This window comes from Hydra vulgaris, chromosome 06, assembly GCF_038396675.1.
Source record: "Hydra vulgaris chromosome 06, alternate assembly HydraT2T_AEP".
NCBI lineage: Eukaryota > Metazoa > Cnidaria > Hydrozoa > Anthoathecata > Hydridae > Hydra > Hydra vulgaris.
The window spans coordinates 17,595,344-17,615,000 of record NC_088925.1 but is presented as its reverse complement, the minus strand read 5'-3'; the positions used below and the strand labels follow the sequence as shown (position 1 = coordinate 17,615,000).

Genomic DNA, 19,657 nt, shown 5'->3' with positions numbered 1-19,657 from the left:
GTTGCATCTTCATCACTATGCATGTTATCTTTGATAGAATCTACATCATTATCTAGGAAAATTGAAATGAGCAATTCTTCATTATGTTGCACTGGCCTATGTGCTGAATTCATGACTGGATAAACAATCTTGTATGTGTTCTTTGTATGAAACCCTGTTCAAAACATTTGAAGAAATTCTAGACATGCTTCCTACAAAGTTTTAACAAAGAAACAAATTAAACTTAAATCTAAACCATGGATAACTGCTGGTATTCTTAAATCCATTTCAACCGAAAATGTAATTTATAAAAAATTTGTTAAATCAAACAATTTTAATACAAGAAATCTACTCTTTGATAAATTTAGGTTGTATAGAAATAAAATAACCAACTTACTTAAACAATCCAAAAAAATGTATTGTCTTTCATTTTTCAGCAACAACCTAAACAGCATTAAGAGAACTTGGAAAGGAAGAAAAGAAATTATCGACATCAGACCTACTATATACAATAACTCTTTCAACCTCAAAATAAATGATAAAGTCATCTCTGATCCAACCACAACTGCTAATATTTTTAATAATTACTTTGCTACTATCCAAGAGAATCTAATAAACAAAAAATTTATCCCAAAATATGATTTTAGAGACTTTCTAAAAAATCCTAATGAAAGTTCTTTTTTCAGTTATTTAAGTTAAGGTGTTGAGTCTCATAATGAAACTTCAGAACAAAAAAAGTCTGGGCCCAAACAGCCTTTCCATATTTATTCTTTAGCTTATTCCAAAACATAAACTCAAAGCCACTATCCATAATGATGAATAACTCATTTAGAAACGGAATTTTCCCAGATTAAGATAGCTAAAGTAACACCAATACATATAAAAGGTTCTCTACTGTATTACTTTAATTATCGCCCAATCTCTCTTCTCTCAAATATAAGCAAACTATTTGAGAAAGCTATGCACAATAGACTCTACAACTTTCTGGAGAAATTCAAGTATCTTTATAAAAATCAGTTTTTATAAAGAGACTTGGATTTTTTTGGGGTTTAGAAACAATCATTCAACAACTCATGCACTAATTGATATAACTGAAAAAATTAGAACAGCTTTGGACAATAAATTGTTTGTATGTGGTGTTTTTGTTGATCTCCAGAAGGCCTTTGATACAGTTAGTCATTCCATTTTAATCAGAAAGTTGGAGTACTATGGTATCAGAGGCACAACACTCCAATGGTTTTCTTCTTATCTTCAAAATAGAACACAATAATCTATTTTCAGCATTTTAACTCCGACTCTAATATCCTCTACCAGGGGTGTACCCTCATGGTTATCTGGTGGCACGAGACAACTGGTTTTCTCTAATTTCAAAAAAATACCTGTCAGTAGCCTGGCAGGACGACCAGACAGTTTGTTACTTATAAAAATGTGTTTGTCAATAAAACTAAATTTTGATCAAGAAAGACTTTATTTCTTGCAATTATTTAAAAGAAAACTTTAAAATGCATTTAAAATAGTATAGTTTAACAATGAGTACACTACGATGCGTTATATAAATTTACCAATCATATTAAAAAGAAGCCGACACGCAATTTTTAAATCGGGTGTTGAAATATTAAATACTTCGTAAGTGTGACTGTACTGTTTCTTTAATCATTGTTGGTGCATTTTGAAGCACGCTTCTTCTCAATTTAAAATGATTTTTAAATTTACATTTTCTTTTATTTCTAAATACTATTTTATCATTTTTTAAACCTTATAGTTGCATTTTTAATCACATGAATGGGCAGTTGAATCATTAATAACACTGAATCTTTTTTGTTTTTCATTAGTAAAACAATTTTTTTTTTTTTTAACTTTGTCAAACAAAATTATCAAAATAAAAAACATTATTAAGGTGCACATGAAAAATCATTATTAGAATGCAACTAATAATACAAGTGGAAATTCTTATTTTCTAAAAAAAATTCTTTGTATAATGAAAAGTGTTCAAAACATTAAAAACATAATGTTTTTAACATTCAACTAAGTTAAATTTGATTTAAGGTTGAGAGAGTTTAATAGAAAATTTTTCTGTACATAAAACGTTTCTTTGCATTTTTGGATTTCAATATTTTTGCTTCATGTAATGAAACCTTTGTTAATGTTGGCACAAACAAACGATTTTGAACGATAATATACAGATATTGACTACAACAAAAAATAGAACACATCTTTAATTCAATTAATTTACTTTAATTAATTTAATTAATTTATTTTAATTAATTAATTTACTTTTAAATAAACTGTTTCTTATTAGACGTATTTTAATAGTTAAACATTGAAATTTTTCTTCTTCTTTAGTTTCACCCAAAAAAAAATACAAAAAACCCAAACTTTTACACCAGACTACTGATTACCATAGCAGACAACTCAAATGAGAAATAAAAACAGTTTTTATTTCTCATTTGAAAAAACCGGAAAAATTGGGAAAAAACCGGAGGTACACCGCTGTCTACTATATATCAAAGATACTTAAATTAAAAGACCTTATTCAGCTTTGATTAGCTAAAAGCTTCAAATTATCTATACCTAAAAATAGAACTGTTTGTTATGGACATGAATAGATTAAATATCAGAGCATATGCACATGGAATAGTCTACCCTAACAGTTAAAATCTCTCTCTACATTTTCCAAAATCAAAAACAGTCTATTTAATTTTTTATTAAACAAGTATTCTTCCTAATTTCTATGCTATTCTACTGCTGACTATCTACTATCCATCTTAACTTTATTCACTTCAATGCTGGTTTATAACTACTAACACTTGATCTTTTTTAAAATTCTTTTCTACTACTTTCTTAATTTCAATGCTGATTTACTACGACTATTACTTGCTCTGTCTTTTTCTCAAATTAATATTATTTTTATATTACTATTCTATTTCAAACTCTCACTATTATAAATGTTGCTATTTTTATTATTGTTATTATTATTACTGTTGTTATTGTTATTATTATTACTATTAACATTATTATCATTATTATTATTATTTTGATTATTATTACCAATAACTGGAGTTTTTATTATTATTGTTTATTATCATTACTGATACTTATATTACTATATTATTTATAATGTTGTTACTGTAAATAATCTTCTCTTTTATTGCTATATTTTAATTAGGTATATAAAAGTCTTATATTCTAGATAGATGTATAAAAGTAAATTGAATTTTGTCCTAAATTTATCAAACTTCTTACTTAATTCTTAGTTTAAGTATTGTGCTGTTTTATGTTTTTTTTTTTGTTTTTTATTGTAAGTTTCTTATGATGTTTACTTAAAATTAGTACTTGTACTATATGTAAATATTCCATGAAATGTAAAATCTATTTCAGAATACATTTGATTTGATTTTTCCAGTTTCCACTACAAAATTAATAATCTTCATTATGATCTTTCGGCTCCCTCCATATAACGGGTATGGCAAATGACATTGAAACTTTTTTTTTGTTCACCCAATCGCATAATTTGTTTGAATAAGCAGAACAGATTTGATGCGGCCAGGACTGTCGAGAGGAGGGGCCAAAGGGACAATTTGAAAATTGAAAAGAAGGTACCTAAAAAAAAAAAAGGTAAGATAAATAAGGGCACCAATCAGGGTTGCTGTCCCAGGTGGCCTGGCGGCTCTTGGCAGTCCTGGATGTGGCACTTGTGGGTTTTTTTTCTGGGTGACTGGGTGGCAGTTAAAGTAAATGTATATTTTCTTAAGTTTGGTTGCAATATTCTTTGTTTTAGTTTAGTTATGAAATTTCCACATCCATAACAAAACTTGTCTGGGTGACTCTTACATTCTCAAGGCATTTTGATTGATCTAAGCAAATGATTTTAAGTGACAGCACCACTGTCTTGTCTCACCACTTCAGAGATGGAAGTCATCCATTGTGTATGTTACCAGACATAAGGTAAGATGCCTGATGATCAAATGAACACAGAAACTACAAAATGCGTGAGACAAACCCAATAAAATATTGAAATAGTTTTTTACCTATATATTTACATAAATGTTACATATGTATAATTACATATCTGTCTATCTACATATATGCTTTCATCATAAAAACTATGTGCTGGAAAAAAGCTGATTGCTGATTTGAAATTAGCATTAAAAGTGATATACAGGCAATTTAAAATCTCTGATGAAAATTCTTTGTTGACCAGTTTTATTTAACGGATCAAAAAAGGAGGGAAGAAACGAGTTTATCTATCAAAAAGTTATTATATAGGTTATACACTTACAAATAATAAAATACAAAATATTACCTTACGTATTTTCAACGTACTAAATAGATGAACAGGTAAAAATAGTAAATATAAATGATGCTTAGTTATTACTATTTACTTATATCTTTGTTGAAATAATCCCAGATTAAAGATGTTTTAAGAAACATAATAAATGATGATTAGTGTACTTCACTTGCTGAATGTTGAACAGAACAAGTGGAAAAAAGGTTAGATTACAAAAAAAAGATACAAATTATAATGTTAAATTAAACCCATGCTGACCACTTTATATTCTGAGAAGTTCAATTGCAGTTTTTTTTCAGACATCAATGTCCAAACAAATGGAAAAGTTCTATCTATGTTACTATCAGTTTTATTACAGAAAAAAAAATTGTCTACTCTAGAAAATATTTCTTGAAAAATAAAGAGTTGGAGTAGAGATATGGTTTGCCATGAAAAAGGTTTCTGTTATATAAATATAGAGATATGTTTCTATAGAAAAATTGTCAATTTATAGAAATATGCTGGCTCAGGAAAATATATAACTTCTAAAATACAAATTGTGAAAAAATTTGTTAGACTAAATAAAATGTGCCTTGTGAAATACAAATTATCTTACATAAAACATGAAATACGTGTTACCTTACATGAAACTACCGGGAAAAAAAAGAGAATAAATCTAAAGAGGAATTTATTTGATATTTCTTAAAACAAAATAAAAAATAAAATAAAATTAGATAAATTAGATAAATTAGATGCTCTTCAAGATCAAGGTTGTATATCAAGGTTAGGTTAAGATCAAAGTTATGAGTGAAAAAAAAAGACAGTAAGATGAAAGCAAGAGTTGAGAAGAGAATAAAAAAAAGTATGAAAGTGAGATTTTACGAAGAAAAATACAGAATCAATAAAAGTTTAAGATTATATCAGAAAACTGAATTAGAAATGAATGAATTGAGTGAATAAATTAGAAATGAATGGACTGATCTCTCATGGCTTAGATGTATCTAAAGCATCAGTTAAATTATTTATAATTACATTTTAAATTCCTACATTTTAATTAAAAACTTAATAACCATTTATTTTTAATTATGCTGTAATTAAAATTTTCATTCATTTTTTAAGTTCTTTAATACTTTTGATTATTCAGCTTCAGCTGTTTGCCAATCTTTTTATTGATTCAACTATTTACCAGTCTTTTTATTGATTCAGCTGTTTGCCAGCCTTTTTATTGATTCAGCTGTTTACCAGTCTTTCTATATTTATGAAACCCAACTTACCCTTACAACCTTAAGGTAAAGTGTCAAAAACCCACCTGTTCAGAAATTGCAATAGAGTTTGATGGAGACAAGTTTATCATCAGTGTAATTATACTAATTATACTAATTATCCCAGTGTAATAACTGACAGTTAATTTTATGCTTCTGTTATAAATTTCTCTGTTATTTTTCTCTGTTATTGTTTTAACTTTTTTGCTTTTGTATACTTTCAATTATTCTAATTTTCTAATTTATTTCATTTTTTAGTTTCAAGTCTGTTATTTTACACTATATTGTATTTTATTTTTGTTTGATGGTTATCTGGATATATGAAAAAAAGCATTGATGCTTGATTTTTATTTTTAGGATCCTCGCATTGGCGTTGCAATTGGTGATCATGTATTAGATTTAAGTAAAGTTAAGCATTTGTTTGATGGTCCAGAACTAAAAAATAAGGAAGATGTATTTGCACAGGTAATTTACCTTAATTTATCCTTTGACAAAAATGGACATTTTTTTTGCCATAAACTGGGTTACTTTGGACATGAGGGAAATTTAGACAAATTTAAAATTTTGTTTAGATACATATAACCTTTATTTTTCTAAATGTAATTAATTGTAATATCATTTTTATGTTTGTTAGTATATGTAGTAAATGTAATGAGATGTCATATGGATGCTATATGTATCTAAACAAAATGTATAAAATATGTATAAAAAAAACTAACCCAGCTTACAGTATTTTGTTTGCATTAAAAATTGTTTATTTCTTTATTTTGTTTATTGTTTTTTTAATAATGCATAGGAGCTGTTGATGTAATCTTTCATAATGTATTTAATCAGTTTTGAATTTTTCTTTTTACATTAGGCCTCCAGTTAAGTTTATCATAATTCATAATTGCATAATAATTTGTAATTACTAACATTTTTGGGAGTTTTTTTTTATAGTCTTTTTTATAATAATATCATTTTTTATTATTGCCTTTAGGGTTAAACAAATGTGTTTTATAATTTTTTATTTTTTGAATAAATTTTTATTAAAAAAATTTGTTTTGTGAACCTTGAAATAATTTCTTTGAAAACATACACTTATCTATTATATATAAAATATATTAAATATTAAAATATATTATATATATATATATATATATATATATATATATATATATATATATATATATATTATATATATATTAAATATATATATATATATATATATATATATATATATATATATATATATATATATATATATATATATATATATATATATATATATGCCTACTATATTTTATAACTACAAAGACATTATATATATATAATGTCTTTGTAATTTTCATTATATTATTTATAAGTAGCATTGATCTTATAAAAAAACAATAGAATTTTACCCTTTCCCACTGCTACTCTTGATAGGTTAAAGTGGTTTTAATTTAATTATTATTATAAAAGTTTCAAAATAGGATTTTTTTTAATGTTAATACAAGGTTTACAAATTTTTATAAATTGAATGAAATAAATTTTATTCTTTTTTTTTTTTTTTTTCTTTCTAATTCACTTCCCTAAATCCGAGAAGACCACTACAGATGAGGAGGCTACTTGTGGTTATCACCCTCTCTCAACTCTATGACTCCGAACTATGGTACCATACTTACCAAGTATGGTAATTTTACAAAGAACTGGAGACAATTTGTGTATTACTTATAGCTTATTCTATTACATTTAAATATATTGTAGCCTTTTTTAAATTATTATTTAGATGCTCACTAATTAAGTTGGAAGTTCGGAAAGTTAAAAAGAGAGACAAAAAGCAGGCAAACTCTTTGTTTTTCTGAAAACTTGGTGTTAGTTTTTCTGTTAATTTAATGCAAAATATTTGCACATTCGTCTACTTGTCAAACCTGTTTTCTAAATTTTGTTCTAAAATTAGATGAACTAATATGTATATGCCCAAATATGGAAACAGTATTCCATACGAATAAGAGATTTATAGAAGACTTTACACTAATATATAATATATATGCAAATATATATGCTACAAACTATCAGTCCTCAGAATTAGGGTCGGCATTTGGCAATGGCGACCTAACTGCTGACCCCAAATTGTTTGAGGGCGGCAAAAAATTGCCAACCTTGTTTCAATGTTTTATAGTAAGACAAAAAAATATTTGTATCAAATATTTTTTGCTGACCTGATGCTGACCTCTTAAAAATAGAGGTTAACAAATTATTGCTTACTTCATTTTTCCTAATTCTTAAGGTTGAACTATATACAAATTACCTTAACTTAACAAAATGCTAACTTTGCCATAGATTGTGAATATGGTTCCCATGAGGTCAGTAATGAATGATAGTTTCACAAAAAGTAAAGTAGAAAACTCATTAATAAAGTGATATATGTTGTGCCATTTTTCAAGATAAGTCAAGATAAACATTATTGTGTAATAAACAACTTTTGTTTTGCTTGAGTTAAAATCTTAATTACTGAGTCTTGTTTCAATTAATTTCTTCACTTGTATTGAATGGAGATATGGTGAACCAATTTTGGATAATTGACATATATCTCAATTGGAGACATTATTAATTGAAATTAAATTCGAAAAAGTTATGTTATTCAAATCATTTCTCTAAGCAAAAACTTTAAAACATACTAGACTTCGAATAGTTGTGTACTCTTATTTGTACTATATTCTGTACTTTTATTTGTTTTAATGTAATTTTTACAATATTTTGAAGGAGAAAAGAATTTCTGTTGACTAGGCTCACACCTCTTTTTCATCTAATGAGCCGAGATGTAAACCTGTGATACATTGTTTCCTATTTATGAGTTTTTGGTAGTGGTTATGCAACTTCTTTAATTATCTCCTAATAAGAGTACAGCTCTTAAACTCAGTTTCAAGTTCTGAGACTCTGTGGTAGCTTTGACATCTTGCTTTTGTAAGGTATCTCTGTTAGTACTTTTGGTATGCATTGTTGAAGCCACATATAGAGCCCTTTGTTATGGTTGATTAGCAGGAACTGCTTATTGTTTATGGTGTCATGCACTATTTATGATTGTTCTCTATACTTATAAGAAACATGACTGAGTTATCTAAAGTAATACAAATAGTTTATACAAATAAACAAGATCAAGAAAATATCTCCTTAGGATAGTCTTGTTATAGTCTCTTGTATTTCTGCCAAAAATTAAACCACCTAAATAATCTTCTGAAAGCATGGAAACTTTTTTATTTTTTTATTTTATTGGTTTTTGGTCAATTTTCATGCTACCCCATAGATTTCTCCTTCTTGTTTTCAGGGTTTTCTCCTATTTGCGCAGCTGCTTTCCTAATCGTCATTTTATTATTCATCAAGACTTGAAAAAGATTATTCATCTTTTCATCAAGAACAACTTCTTAAAAACCAAATCTCTTTTTTAATTATTGTAAGAAGTTGAAACAAAAAGGTATTGTCTGAAGTTGATGGATTAAGGTATCGTCTAAACAAATAAAGTCCATTGTCTCAGATTACTAAATCTCCTTTTTTTATCTGAGAAGTTTAGAGACTTTTAGAAAACCTTTAACAACATAATTAACAAAAACAAGTCTAACATATCTCTCTTACATCAGTATGATATTATCATTATATTCACTGATATTCAAAGTGAGTGTTATTTAATTCCACCCCTGTTCATGTCTAGTAAATCTAATTTGCGTGGTTTGTTTATCATTTTATATATTTTTGAATCTGTTTATTTATTTTAGACAACTTTAAATGCATTTATGTCTCTTGGGAGGGCAGCTTGGAAAGAAGCTAGAGCCACATTGCAAAGACTGCTCTCAAAAGACGAGGTAAAGATATTATTTCTCTAAATGTGGTAAACTATTTCAAAATGTTTTTAAATTTTTTTATCGTATTCACAAAGTTTTCATGCTCTTTTATGGTAATAAACTAAAGTAATTTAGCTTTTTTTTTTTTTTTTTAATTTAGCTGTTTTAGTATAATTGTTAAAAAAATTTTCCAAAAAAACTTTTTATCTAAGCTTTCTTGTTTTCTACTAGGGATAAAAGTCTTTTACTTATAGATTTTACCCTTTCAAGTGCATTTCTAAGTTTTAGTAAATTTTGCTACATGTACATGTATTAAGAATTAGAAGTTGTAAAGTGTTGCTTGTAAAGTTTTGCTTGTAAAGTGTTGCTTGCAATCTAAACTAACAAAAAAATAACACACTTAAGATAGCACACTTGACATATATGACCTATAATACTTGATATACGATAATAATATATTTTCTAATAATAATAAAGAGTAAGATACTTTGACTCGATAAACTCGATAAGGTAATCTCGATAACCTATCTTATAATTTTTTATTTTTAAAATTTAATTGATTAGTTTGATTTAAATATTGCTTTAATTTTTAAATTTAATTTTATTATTAAAAGCAAAGATTATTTTTTTTAAGTATTTAATTAAAATATTGAATTATATTTAATATATTTAAGTATAACACTTTCCTAAGAATTATATATTTGAAAGTCATTTTATAATTTATAAATAATGTAAAGTTCATTTACAACATAAAAGCAAATTTAGAAGTTCAATGCATCCAGCTCGTTTGTTATATATTTTTGCAAACATTATTTTTACATACAAATATTACAAACATATTTAATTTTTTTTACTCTGGCTTTACAGTGCAAGTTTATAAAAGTTTTTTTTTTTTGGAAACATTTTCATCAAAGAGCAACAACTTGATATTTTATGTTTAAAATGAAAATTTTTGTTCCAAATTTGTCTTGTAACTTCAGGCGAAAAAAAAAAAAATTATTACAATTTTTTTATTATTTATAACATTCTTTTATCAAGTATTAAAAATATCCTTTTATTTATACTTAGTTTTATATTACATAAAAAAAACTGATGATGAAAAATATCTGATAATTATATTTTTTTTAGTAATTATTGTCATTTTTAAACTGCAGCAAGTTGGAGTTAATGAAAAATAATATGGGTGCCTAACTGAACTGACATAAAATCCTAAAAAGCAGGATATACACCAGTGTTTAAGTCTCCAAAAAATAATTTAAATCTACTAAGTTCCAAAAATAAACCTACACTACCAGTTAATTCCTATCCAAGTGTTACAAATTAGAGTGCTCTTGTGGCAAATGTTATGCTGGTGAAACTGGACTAAAGATATCGTCTTGAATATGCCAGTATCAAACAAGTGCACAACAAGGTAATGGGGAAAATTCAGCTGTAGCTGAACATTTCAAAATTTCCCAAGGAAATTTCCACTGGAATGGTCGTAATACCTTAAAATTAGAGACAAATAGTTTTAATAGGAAAGTTAGGGAAGTGTTGGAAAATACAACACAACGAAAGTACCTTTTGCAATAATGGTCTTAATTGGGATGATTGTGATTATGTGAAGATTTCATTTTGGAAACCCATGTTCAAATTCTTGTCACAAATAATTCACTATAAAAACTCTTAAAAATAAGCTCTTACAAAGAACATTGTTTCGTAAATTTTAACGGTTTTGTATAATATAGCGGTTTTATTTTTCATAACGGTTTTTAATATACTTGATAATGAGGGTATCAATATTCCCTCGAAATATCGTAAAAATAAATATATTTTTAACAAATAGAAATTAATCTATAAAAAAAAGTTTTATTTCAAAATATTTATACAAATAAAACCTGTTGAAGATGTCAACATTTATTATATATATATATATATATATATATATATATATATATATATATATATATATATATATATATATATATATATATATATATATATATATATATATATATATATATATATATATATATATATATATATCAGGGGCTATTCTAGACCGTTTTCAACAGTGTCAATCTTATTTGGGCACCAATTTGGGACTTTAAGGGCAACTAAAAGTATTCCTTTGATGCAATAAAAAGCAAGATGTGCTTTTGTTGCAAATTTTAAGAATAAATGTATTTAAAATTTTTGTTTCTTATTAATTCAATATTGTGTAAAGTTCTTTTGACATAATATATTTATGAACATAAATTACGTTTACAAATATCTTATTGGTAACTGATAAAATCTTTAAATTGTTTATAATCTTTATTAAAAATACTACATTAAATACATAAAATTTAAAATAATTAAACTGTGATAAACAAACAAAAGATTATGCTAAGTATAAGACTGCTTTAAAAGATAAATTATAGTGTGGTAAGATATACATGGTATTGTATATTGGGAATTACTTTCTAGCAATACAACTATCACTCCAGAGCTCTATTGTACTCAACTAGAAAAGCTTAAGCAAAAACTCTGATTGTACAAAGCAACGCAAAGTGTGCTTCCTACATTACAATGCTCGACTTCATGCCACAAAATAAACTCAGCAAATAATTTGTTATATCATATTTAAATGATAGAATCTTAAAATTTATTTTCCCCTTAAATTAAAAGAAAAACTTTCTTTACAAATTATTTTTCACAGATTTTTTTAGCAATTTAGTTTCTTAATTATACATTACATTTCTATAAAGTTTTACATTTTTACTTTAGATTAAAAAGTTACAAAGTTTTTACATTATAAAGTTTTACATTTATACTTGAAGTGCATACACAAAATAAGTACTCATCAGTTTTTATATTTAGAACTAAGGAATAAATTAAACACAATAATATAAGAAAATAAAATATTTCAAAGAAATTAATTAATTTATTCCTGTTAGTATCTAATTAAATTTAGAACATTTGCTTTGATGATGCACATAAGCTTGCGCTCAGAACAACAATTAAAACTATTTGATGCTTTTTAAATTACATTTTCAAATCTTTAACCTTTCTGCACAGTTTTTTTTATTTTTTTATTTTTTGTTGCCAAATACTTTTCAATAACTTTTAATTCTGGGCAGCTTAGAGGATTTGCTGTTTTAGGCACAACTTTTATGTCATTTTGTTTTTACCATTCCATAGCCAGTTTACTAATATGACTTGAAGCTAAATCAAGCCAGAACACATGTCTACTACCATGTGATTTAAAGAGAGGTAAAGGACCTTTATTGTAAACACTCTTTAACATATATTTTACCAGAAAGTGTAGACTCAAAAATAAAGGGTGTCAATTTTTTGCCACACATGTAAATAACTTGCCAAGGCAAAGCTTTTTCAGAAACTTATCATGTTTTGTGTATTTAAGTTTCTTATCTACTTTTCTTCTATATTTGACAATATAAAAGACAGCACAAGAATTTTCTGGTTATGATACTTGAGATAAGTTTCATCATCTTCAATAATAAAGACATTTTTAGAAATAAATTGTTATACAACTTTCTGTAGCGGGTTCTTGCACTTTTTTTTTGAACTTTTTCTTTCGAAGGCTATGTTTATTTCAAACTTTTGTATGAAAAGTAAAAAAATGTGTATCTTTTTGTGTGTTCTCTTAGTGAGAGGCTTGGGTTAATCGTAAAACTGTTAACCAGTTTTCTAACCAGTTTTATATCTTGAAAACCCTCCTTTCTTCCACCACCAGATTTGCATTAGATTGATTTTGTTTGGGGAAAATGTTGAATAAACACAACTAACAGTGTAGCGATGTATTTACAACTCTTTTGTTATTGAATTGTAGCGTCTCGAATTTTCAAATTAAATTGTGCATATATTGTAAATAAATGCATATATTGTAAATAAAAATTGCATAAATTTTTCTCTAATGTCTTCTTTTGTCATTTTTAAAACTTATTTTAAGTTAAATGGGGAAAATTAAAAATTTTTTTTTTAACCATAACATGTTGTAAACAAAATACAAACACAATTAAAAATATATTATTGTAACCACTGAAAATAATGGTGTATACTAAGTAAAATGTAAAACTTTATAATTGAAATTCACATTATAAACTTTTATATTTTTACTTAGAATTAGAAAGTTTTTCAAGTTATAAAGTTTTACATTTTTAATTAAAATAAAAAAGTACAAAGTTTTCACATTATAAAGTTATACTTGATATATAAATTGTAAACACGCTTTTAAATAAGAAATGAAATAATAAAAACATTAAAAATATAAAAAGCATATAATGTGTTTTGTGGTTTTAAGTGGTGTTGATAATTACTAGGTTTGTTTGTTAATACATCCCAGAAGCTTAGGGACACCATGCGCACTGTGATATATTTAATGCTACCACATAGTTTAGGAAACTTTATTGAATGACATTAAAACCGTAAATTTTTCAAATCTTGACTAAATACTAAATCACTTAGCTCTGCTATTGAAAGAATGATTTGAAATTTCGATTTTGGCCTATAGTCTGCTCGTTTTCTTTAATTAATTTTTCTTTTTGTCAATTTGTTATTATTGATGTAGGAATCTAATTTATTTATTAGGATAATATTTTAAGATTAATTGTAATATTATAATGTAAAAAAATGAACTCTGTATTTTGCATATCATTAGGAAGTGAAAAATTAACTGTTTTAGTATTTATCTAATAAATATTCTTAATAAAGTAAAATTACTTTTGATTGTTATTTGCAATGGAATAATAATAAATTTTTGTTTTGAGATAGCAATATTTGAAATAATAACACTTGGCATTACAACATTTGACATAGCAACATTTGACATAGCAACATTTGTTGTAACTACATTTGACATAGCAAAATTTGCTATGACATAACAACATTTGACATAATAACACATAATGTAACAACATTATTGATTTTAATATAAAACAATTCTACAAATCCATATCACAAAATTAATAATATTTAATAATATTTACCAAATTTAATATATATTACATAATTTATAAATAATAATTATTTACAAAGTATTATTTGTTTATTTTTATCTATTTTTATTATTTCTAATGGTTTTCATAAACTTGAAACCAAATAAGCATTAAGTTCCAGACCTCTTATCATCTAAATAACGCCGCTTTTTGATAATTAGACTACCAGAGATCAGATTTTACTTTTGCTACCTAATATATTGTGTTTTTGATTTTAAACTTTCTTTAAAATCTTAAGAATTTTAAGAGTAAATAAAAAACACTTTCAAATTCCATACTAAAAGTAATATGTTTAAGACATAAGAATGAAACATTGAAATGTTAACATTAATTTTTTTTAACCAGTGGATCAAAAAAAATAATAATAATAAAGAAAGGAACATGTTTGATAATAAATTACAATTAATTAAAAGTTACATCTTACTATTATTTGTAATTGGTAAAATGTGGTAGTGATGTAGTGGTAGAGCGCTCACTTCATAAGCGAGAAGTCCCGAGTTTGATCCCCACCACATGCCTGCTAGTACCGTACTTAACTTGTTTCTTTGCACAGCAACTTTCTTCATTAAGGTTTGTGTTTCAGAGTTTAAGAGTTGAAAATGGCTTGTAAGCACAATAAAAAAAAAATAGTAACCTTCTTGATTGTAGTAGCCTCCTTGGCCTTGGGAAGTTAAAAACACTGCCAAAATTAAAAAAAAAAAATTTAAAACTTTTTTTTTAATCTTTGTTGTAAAATAATTTTAAATAGCTTATGCATTAGAATAATGATATAGTAGAAAACACAAAGTAAATATCAATTTAACACAGGGCTCAAATTAATGCAAAAAAAATCTAATTGCAACATTTTTTTTCTGACACCCCTCCTCCCCCCCCTGCCACCCCTTTGCGGTAAGGGGAGTTGCTTTAGTACAAAATTGTCTTTTGTGCATTAGTTGATAATTGCTATTTTTTTAATCATAATATCTCTGATATTTAGATAATATCTCATAATATTCTTGGTGGGGTTAGTTATTAATAGCTTAAATTACTGTTATAATTACTGTTATTGCTTAAGTTATAATTTAAAGTTGCTGCTGATGAATTTTCGTAGCACAAGAGATGCTAGCTCTCTAGAGCAGTGTCCGTTATAGTATTTGTAGAAAAGAGAAAGAGAAGCAACATTACGACGATGTGATAACGGTTGGTGATTGGCTGCAAGAGCAGGTCCAACTATGTTTACAATGCGTTTTTGCACCTTGTCTAAAAGAGAAAGGGCATCATTAATATATCCGCCCCAGATATGATAAGTATTCCATACAAGGCCGGATTAGAGATTTATAGAGATAAAGAATAGAATCCGGAGTAAGAAAGTGTCAGGATCAATAAAGAGATGCAACCTTAGCAGATGTTAATTTTGCAGTGGATTTGATATATGGTTTCCAAGAAAGATCGGAAGAAATAGTTAATCCTAGAAGATGAAGGGTAGATGACTCCTTGAGTACATTACCATTCATAAATATAGGAAGATCTAGATTAATGCAGTAACGATTGGCTGAAAAAAACTTGGGTTTTATCTGAATTAAAATTTACCAGCCACTGTGAGCCCCATGCTGTAGCAGAAGTGAGCTCTTTTTCAAGCTCAAATGCCCCCTCCAACCGATCAGAGTGTTGGCTTCTTATTAAGACAAGAATAAATGGTAGTATCGTCAGCAAAATACTTAAAAAAGAAAAAGTAAAAATGCAAATATTACAACATTTAAACCAGTTTAAACAGTTATAAAAAACTGTTTAATATTGCGCTCATGTTGATGATGAAACATGTTTCATTTTATTTAATTTTATGTTTTTATTAAATTGTTATTTAAAAAACTATATAAAGCAACAAAAAAAATAATATTGCGATGTTGTTTTGTCAATATAAAAGCTTGTATTAATATAAAACAACATTGCTATGTTGTTTTATTGCTGTTTTATACATTAATTACACATCATTACACATTACATTAATTACACATAATATTATAATACTTATATTATTTTATACAAAAATTAAATTATATACAAAAATGCGTCTCAAATAAAACAAAGTAAATGAATTTTTCTAATAAATAAAAACATTGAAAAAACTTTAAACTTATTATTTGTGCAAAAACATGATCTATTTATAGACAAAAAAATAAGTAAATAAACTTATTAGATACCACGTTCTTTCTAATTCATTTCTTCTTGATTTAGCGTTCTATTTAGAATTTAAGTACAATAAATTTTTTCATTCAAAGTGTTTTTAGGTAGATGTTTTCATTCAAATTTTTCTTTCAAATTGTTTTGCAAGAGAAAAAATTTAATTTTAATTTAAAAATAAGTTTATATATAATTATATATAAGTATTATAATTATATTTCAATAACTATATTTCCATAAGTTTAAGTACATGCTTACATTTTTTTTTTTGAAAAAAAATTATTTTGAATAGAAGTAGAATTTTATAATTTAATTTTTATCACTCATTTAATGTTTGCACTAGAATATTTCTTTTATTTAAACAGCCCTAGGAATTAGGAAAAATAAGGCCGGCAATAATTTGCCGACCTTAATCTGTGTGAGGTTGGCAGAAAAAAAGTTTGACCATAAAACATAGAAACGAGATCAGCAATCATTTGCCGACCCCCAACACCTCTAGGTTGGCGTTGCCGAATGTCAACCCTTATTTCAAGGGTTGTTTAAGCTATTTTCCGGAAACAAAAAATAATGAATTCTTTACAAAAAATATTTAACTATTAAAAAAAAACTTACGGTTTAAATAAAACTTTCTTCTTTACTTTCACTATCTTTTAAATCTGATATTGTTACCGTAGCTTGATATTTATGAATGCTCTTTGTTATGCAACTGGTTATTACTTATGTTGCCGCAGTTTCCATTTAATTAAATTTATAATTATTGTAAACAAGCGCTAAAATTCATTAAAGTTTTTTTAAAACTTTTCAAATTCATTTTAATTCAAATTTAAAAAAATTTTAGAAGACTAAAACTCTCTTCTTCAAATAAACTTTTTTTAATAAGTTTTTAAAAGCAGCTTGCTCATTTGAAGAAAATGTTTGTTCTGATATTCTGATATTGCTGATATTGTTCTGATATCGCTGCATAATAAAAATTTTAAAAAAATTTTGTTTTGCATAATCTATTCAAAATTTATTTATCATTCTATACTTTTAAGAATGGTAATAAATATGGTAATAAATAATAATGAAATAAAAGAGTAAATTAAAAAATAAAATGATGAGAAAAAAAAAATGCAAAGGTGTGAAAAGCAATCGTGATTTGCAATTGTGATATGCCTAATTTGAGCTCTGTAACAGAAATTATTTTGATGTTAGTAATTCTCTATCTTTATCAAGGCCATATGTGGATTAATCCATTAATCCCTAGTTTACTATTGATATGCGTATTTATCCTTTTTTTTCACTTTATCATTTTTTTAAATCTTCTATTCAAAATGTTCCTTTATTTTTCTATATTTCAAAACTAGAATATTTCATATTTTTATGAGTTCAAGTTTCAATTTCTATTTCTATTTTAATTTATTTTATTGTGAAGAGAATTAAAACTTTATTTACAATATATTATAAGTGTGGACAAAATGTGGGAAATAAATTTATGTCTAAATTTATATAAATAGTGTTATATAAATATATTTATATAAATATTGTGCCCATTTAGTTATTCAACTAAAATATCAAGGTCTATAATTTAAATTAAATATTACGAAAGGACAAATAATATGCAATAACAAAATACCAGGTGTCATAATATTCAATGTTGGATAAGTTTTCTAAAATATCTAAATAGGTGGTTGAAATAAAAGGCTCCTTAAAGGTTTTAATAAACTTTGTCAATCAAGTACAAATAATAGTTGGAGTATTACACTCCAAATTCACTCGGAAAATTCACTCTTTAACTCTAGTTGAAGAATCTCCAGCCAAAATAAAGTTGCTAAAATTGGCTAGTTTACCACTAACAAGTTTTTCTGGGGTTTAAAATGTTTTTAACTTTTTTTATAATATTTAAATTTGTTACTCCTTTGAAAATGTTTCATCTTCCAATTGAAAGATTTTTGTACTTTTTTTTTGTACAATTACTCTACGCTATATTTATGCTATTTGGCTACTTTTTTTACTATTCTGTATTTGGCAGAATTTTGCAAACTATTTGGCCGAATACCGAATACCAGATTGTTACAAAAAAAAAGTGCATAAAAATGGACTACATATAACTCTTTTATTTATTTTATTTATTAATCAGCATATTTGATACTTAAAATCTATAGGTGGTAATATATGATGAAACATTTTTATCATTTGTTGATAGCAAATGATTGCAAATTCCTCATAAATTATACGTACTTCTAAAAATAGCCATTCATTATGTGCTCTGCTATCTACAAATAATAAAAGATTTTAGCAAGTTCTGTTAGGATAATCTTTTGCGCCGTTAGAATTATCTTGTTTTATCTCAACATTTTTGAGTTTAATGATAAAATAAACTAAAAAATAATAACTTTAGAGCAGCATATTTTTATATGTTGTCTCCTAAAGTTAATTAAATCATAAGTTATAATTTTTATAACTTATGTTTTCTCTGCAACTTTATAATTTAAAACTTTGGTTTCAATACATTAGAAAAACATTATTTTAAAGTGCATAGCACTATCAATAACATATTATTTCCATAAAGTGGAGATATAACAAGATAATTCTAATGTCGCAATTTGCATTTGCTGACTACAACTTGTATGGTTTTGTTGTTCAATTTCAGTGAACAGTTTATGTAAAAAACTAATTTCATTTGCAATTGGACTTTCCTTTCCATATCTTCATTTGTGTTCATATTATTTTGTAGAGATTAACTTGATCATTTACATTTCTTTTTGTTACCAAGTGAAGATAAATCATATAATACTGCTACTACACCAATGATGGTTCATCGGTGTCAAGCAGCCTTTCACTGAGAAGGATTAACCTTTCACTGACTTAATCTTTCTCAAAGCATTTAAATTTTTTATTTTTTTTGCTTGTGTTTTTAACTAATCCCTTGAAACTAGTTTTGGAATGTGCATCAGTAAAAAAAGCAATCTATATACAAATAATAAAATTGACATTCCAATTTTTTTTTTTTTTTTTTTTTTTTGTTATTTCACCTCCCCAAGGCCCAGAAGGCCACTACAGATGAGGAGGCTACTTAATTGTGGTTATAACCCTCTCTCAACTCTATAACTCCGAAACAGGAACCTTGACGAACAAGGCCGCTGCGCGGAGAAACAAGTTGATTATATTAAGTTGATTAAATTAAAGTTAGACCATGCTTTAAGTTCAGGTTGTAGTGAAGATATCATT

The 19,657-nt window shown here is 26.0% G+C and overlaps 1 protein-coding gene across 1 annotated transcript in view; it reads left to right on the top strand.

Annotated features, from left to right (window-relative positions):
• The window catches only part of LOC100212015 (fumarylacetoacetase), a 61,001-nt gene that overhangs the window by 1,653 nt on the left and 39,691 nt on the right, over nucleotides 1-19,657 (top strand). The window contains exons 2-3 of the mRNA XM_065799410.1: nucleotides 5,866-5,973; nucleotides 9,243-9,329. Of these exons, the coding sequence (XP_065655482.1) occupies nucleotides 5,866-5,973; nucleotides 9,243-9,329 (195 nt within the window). The remainder of the gene's footprint in view (nucleotides 1-5,865; nucleotides 5,974-9,242; nucleotides 9,330-19,657) is intronic.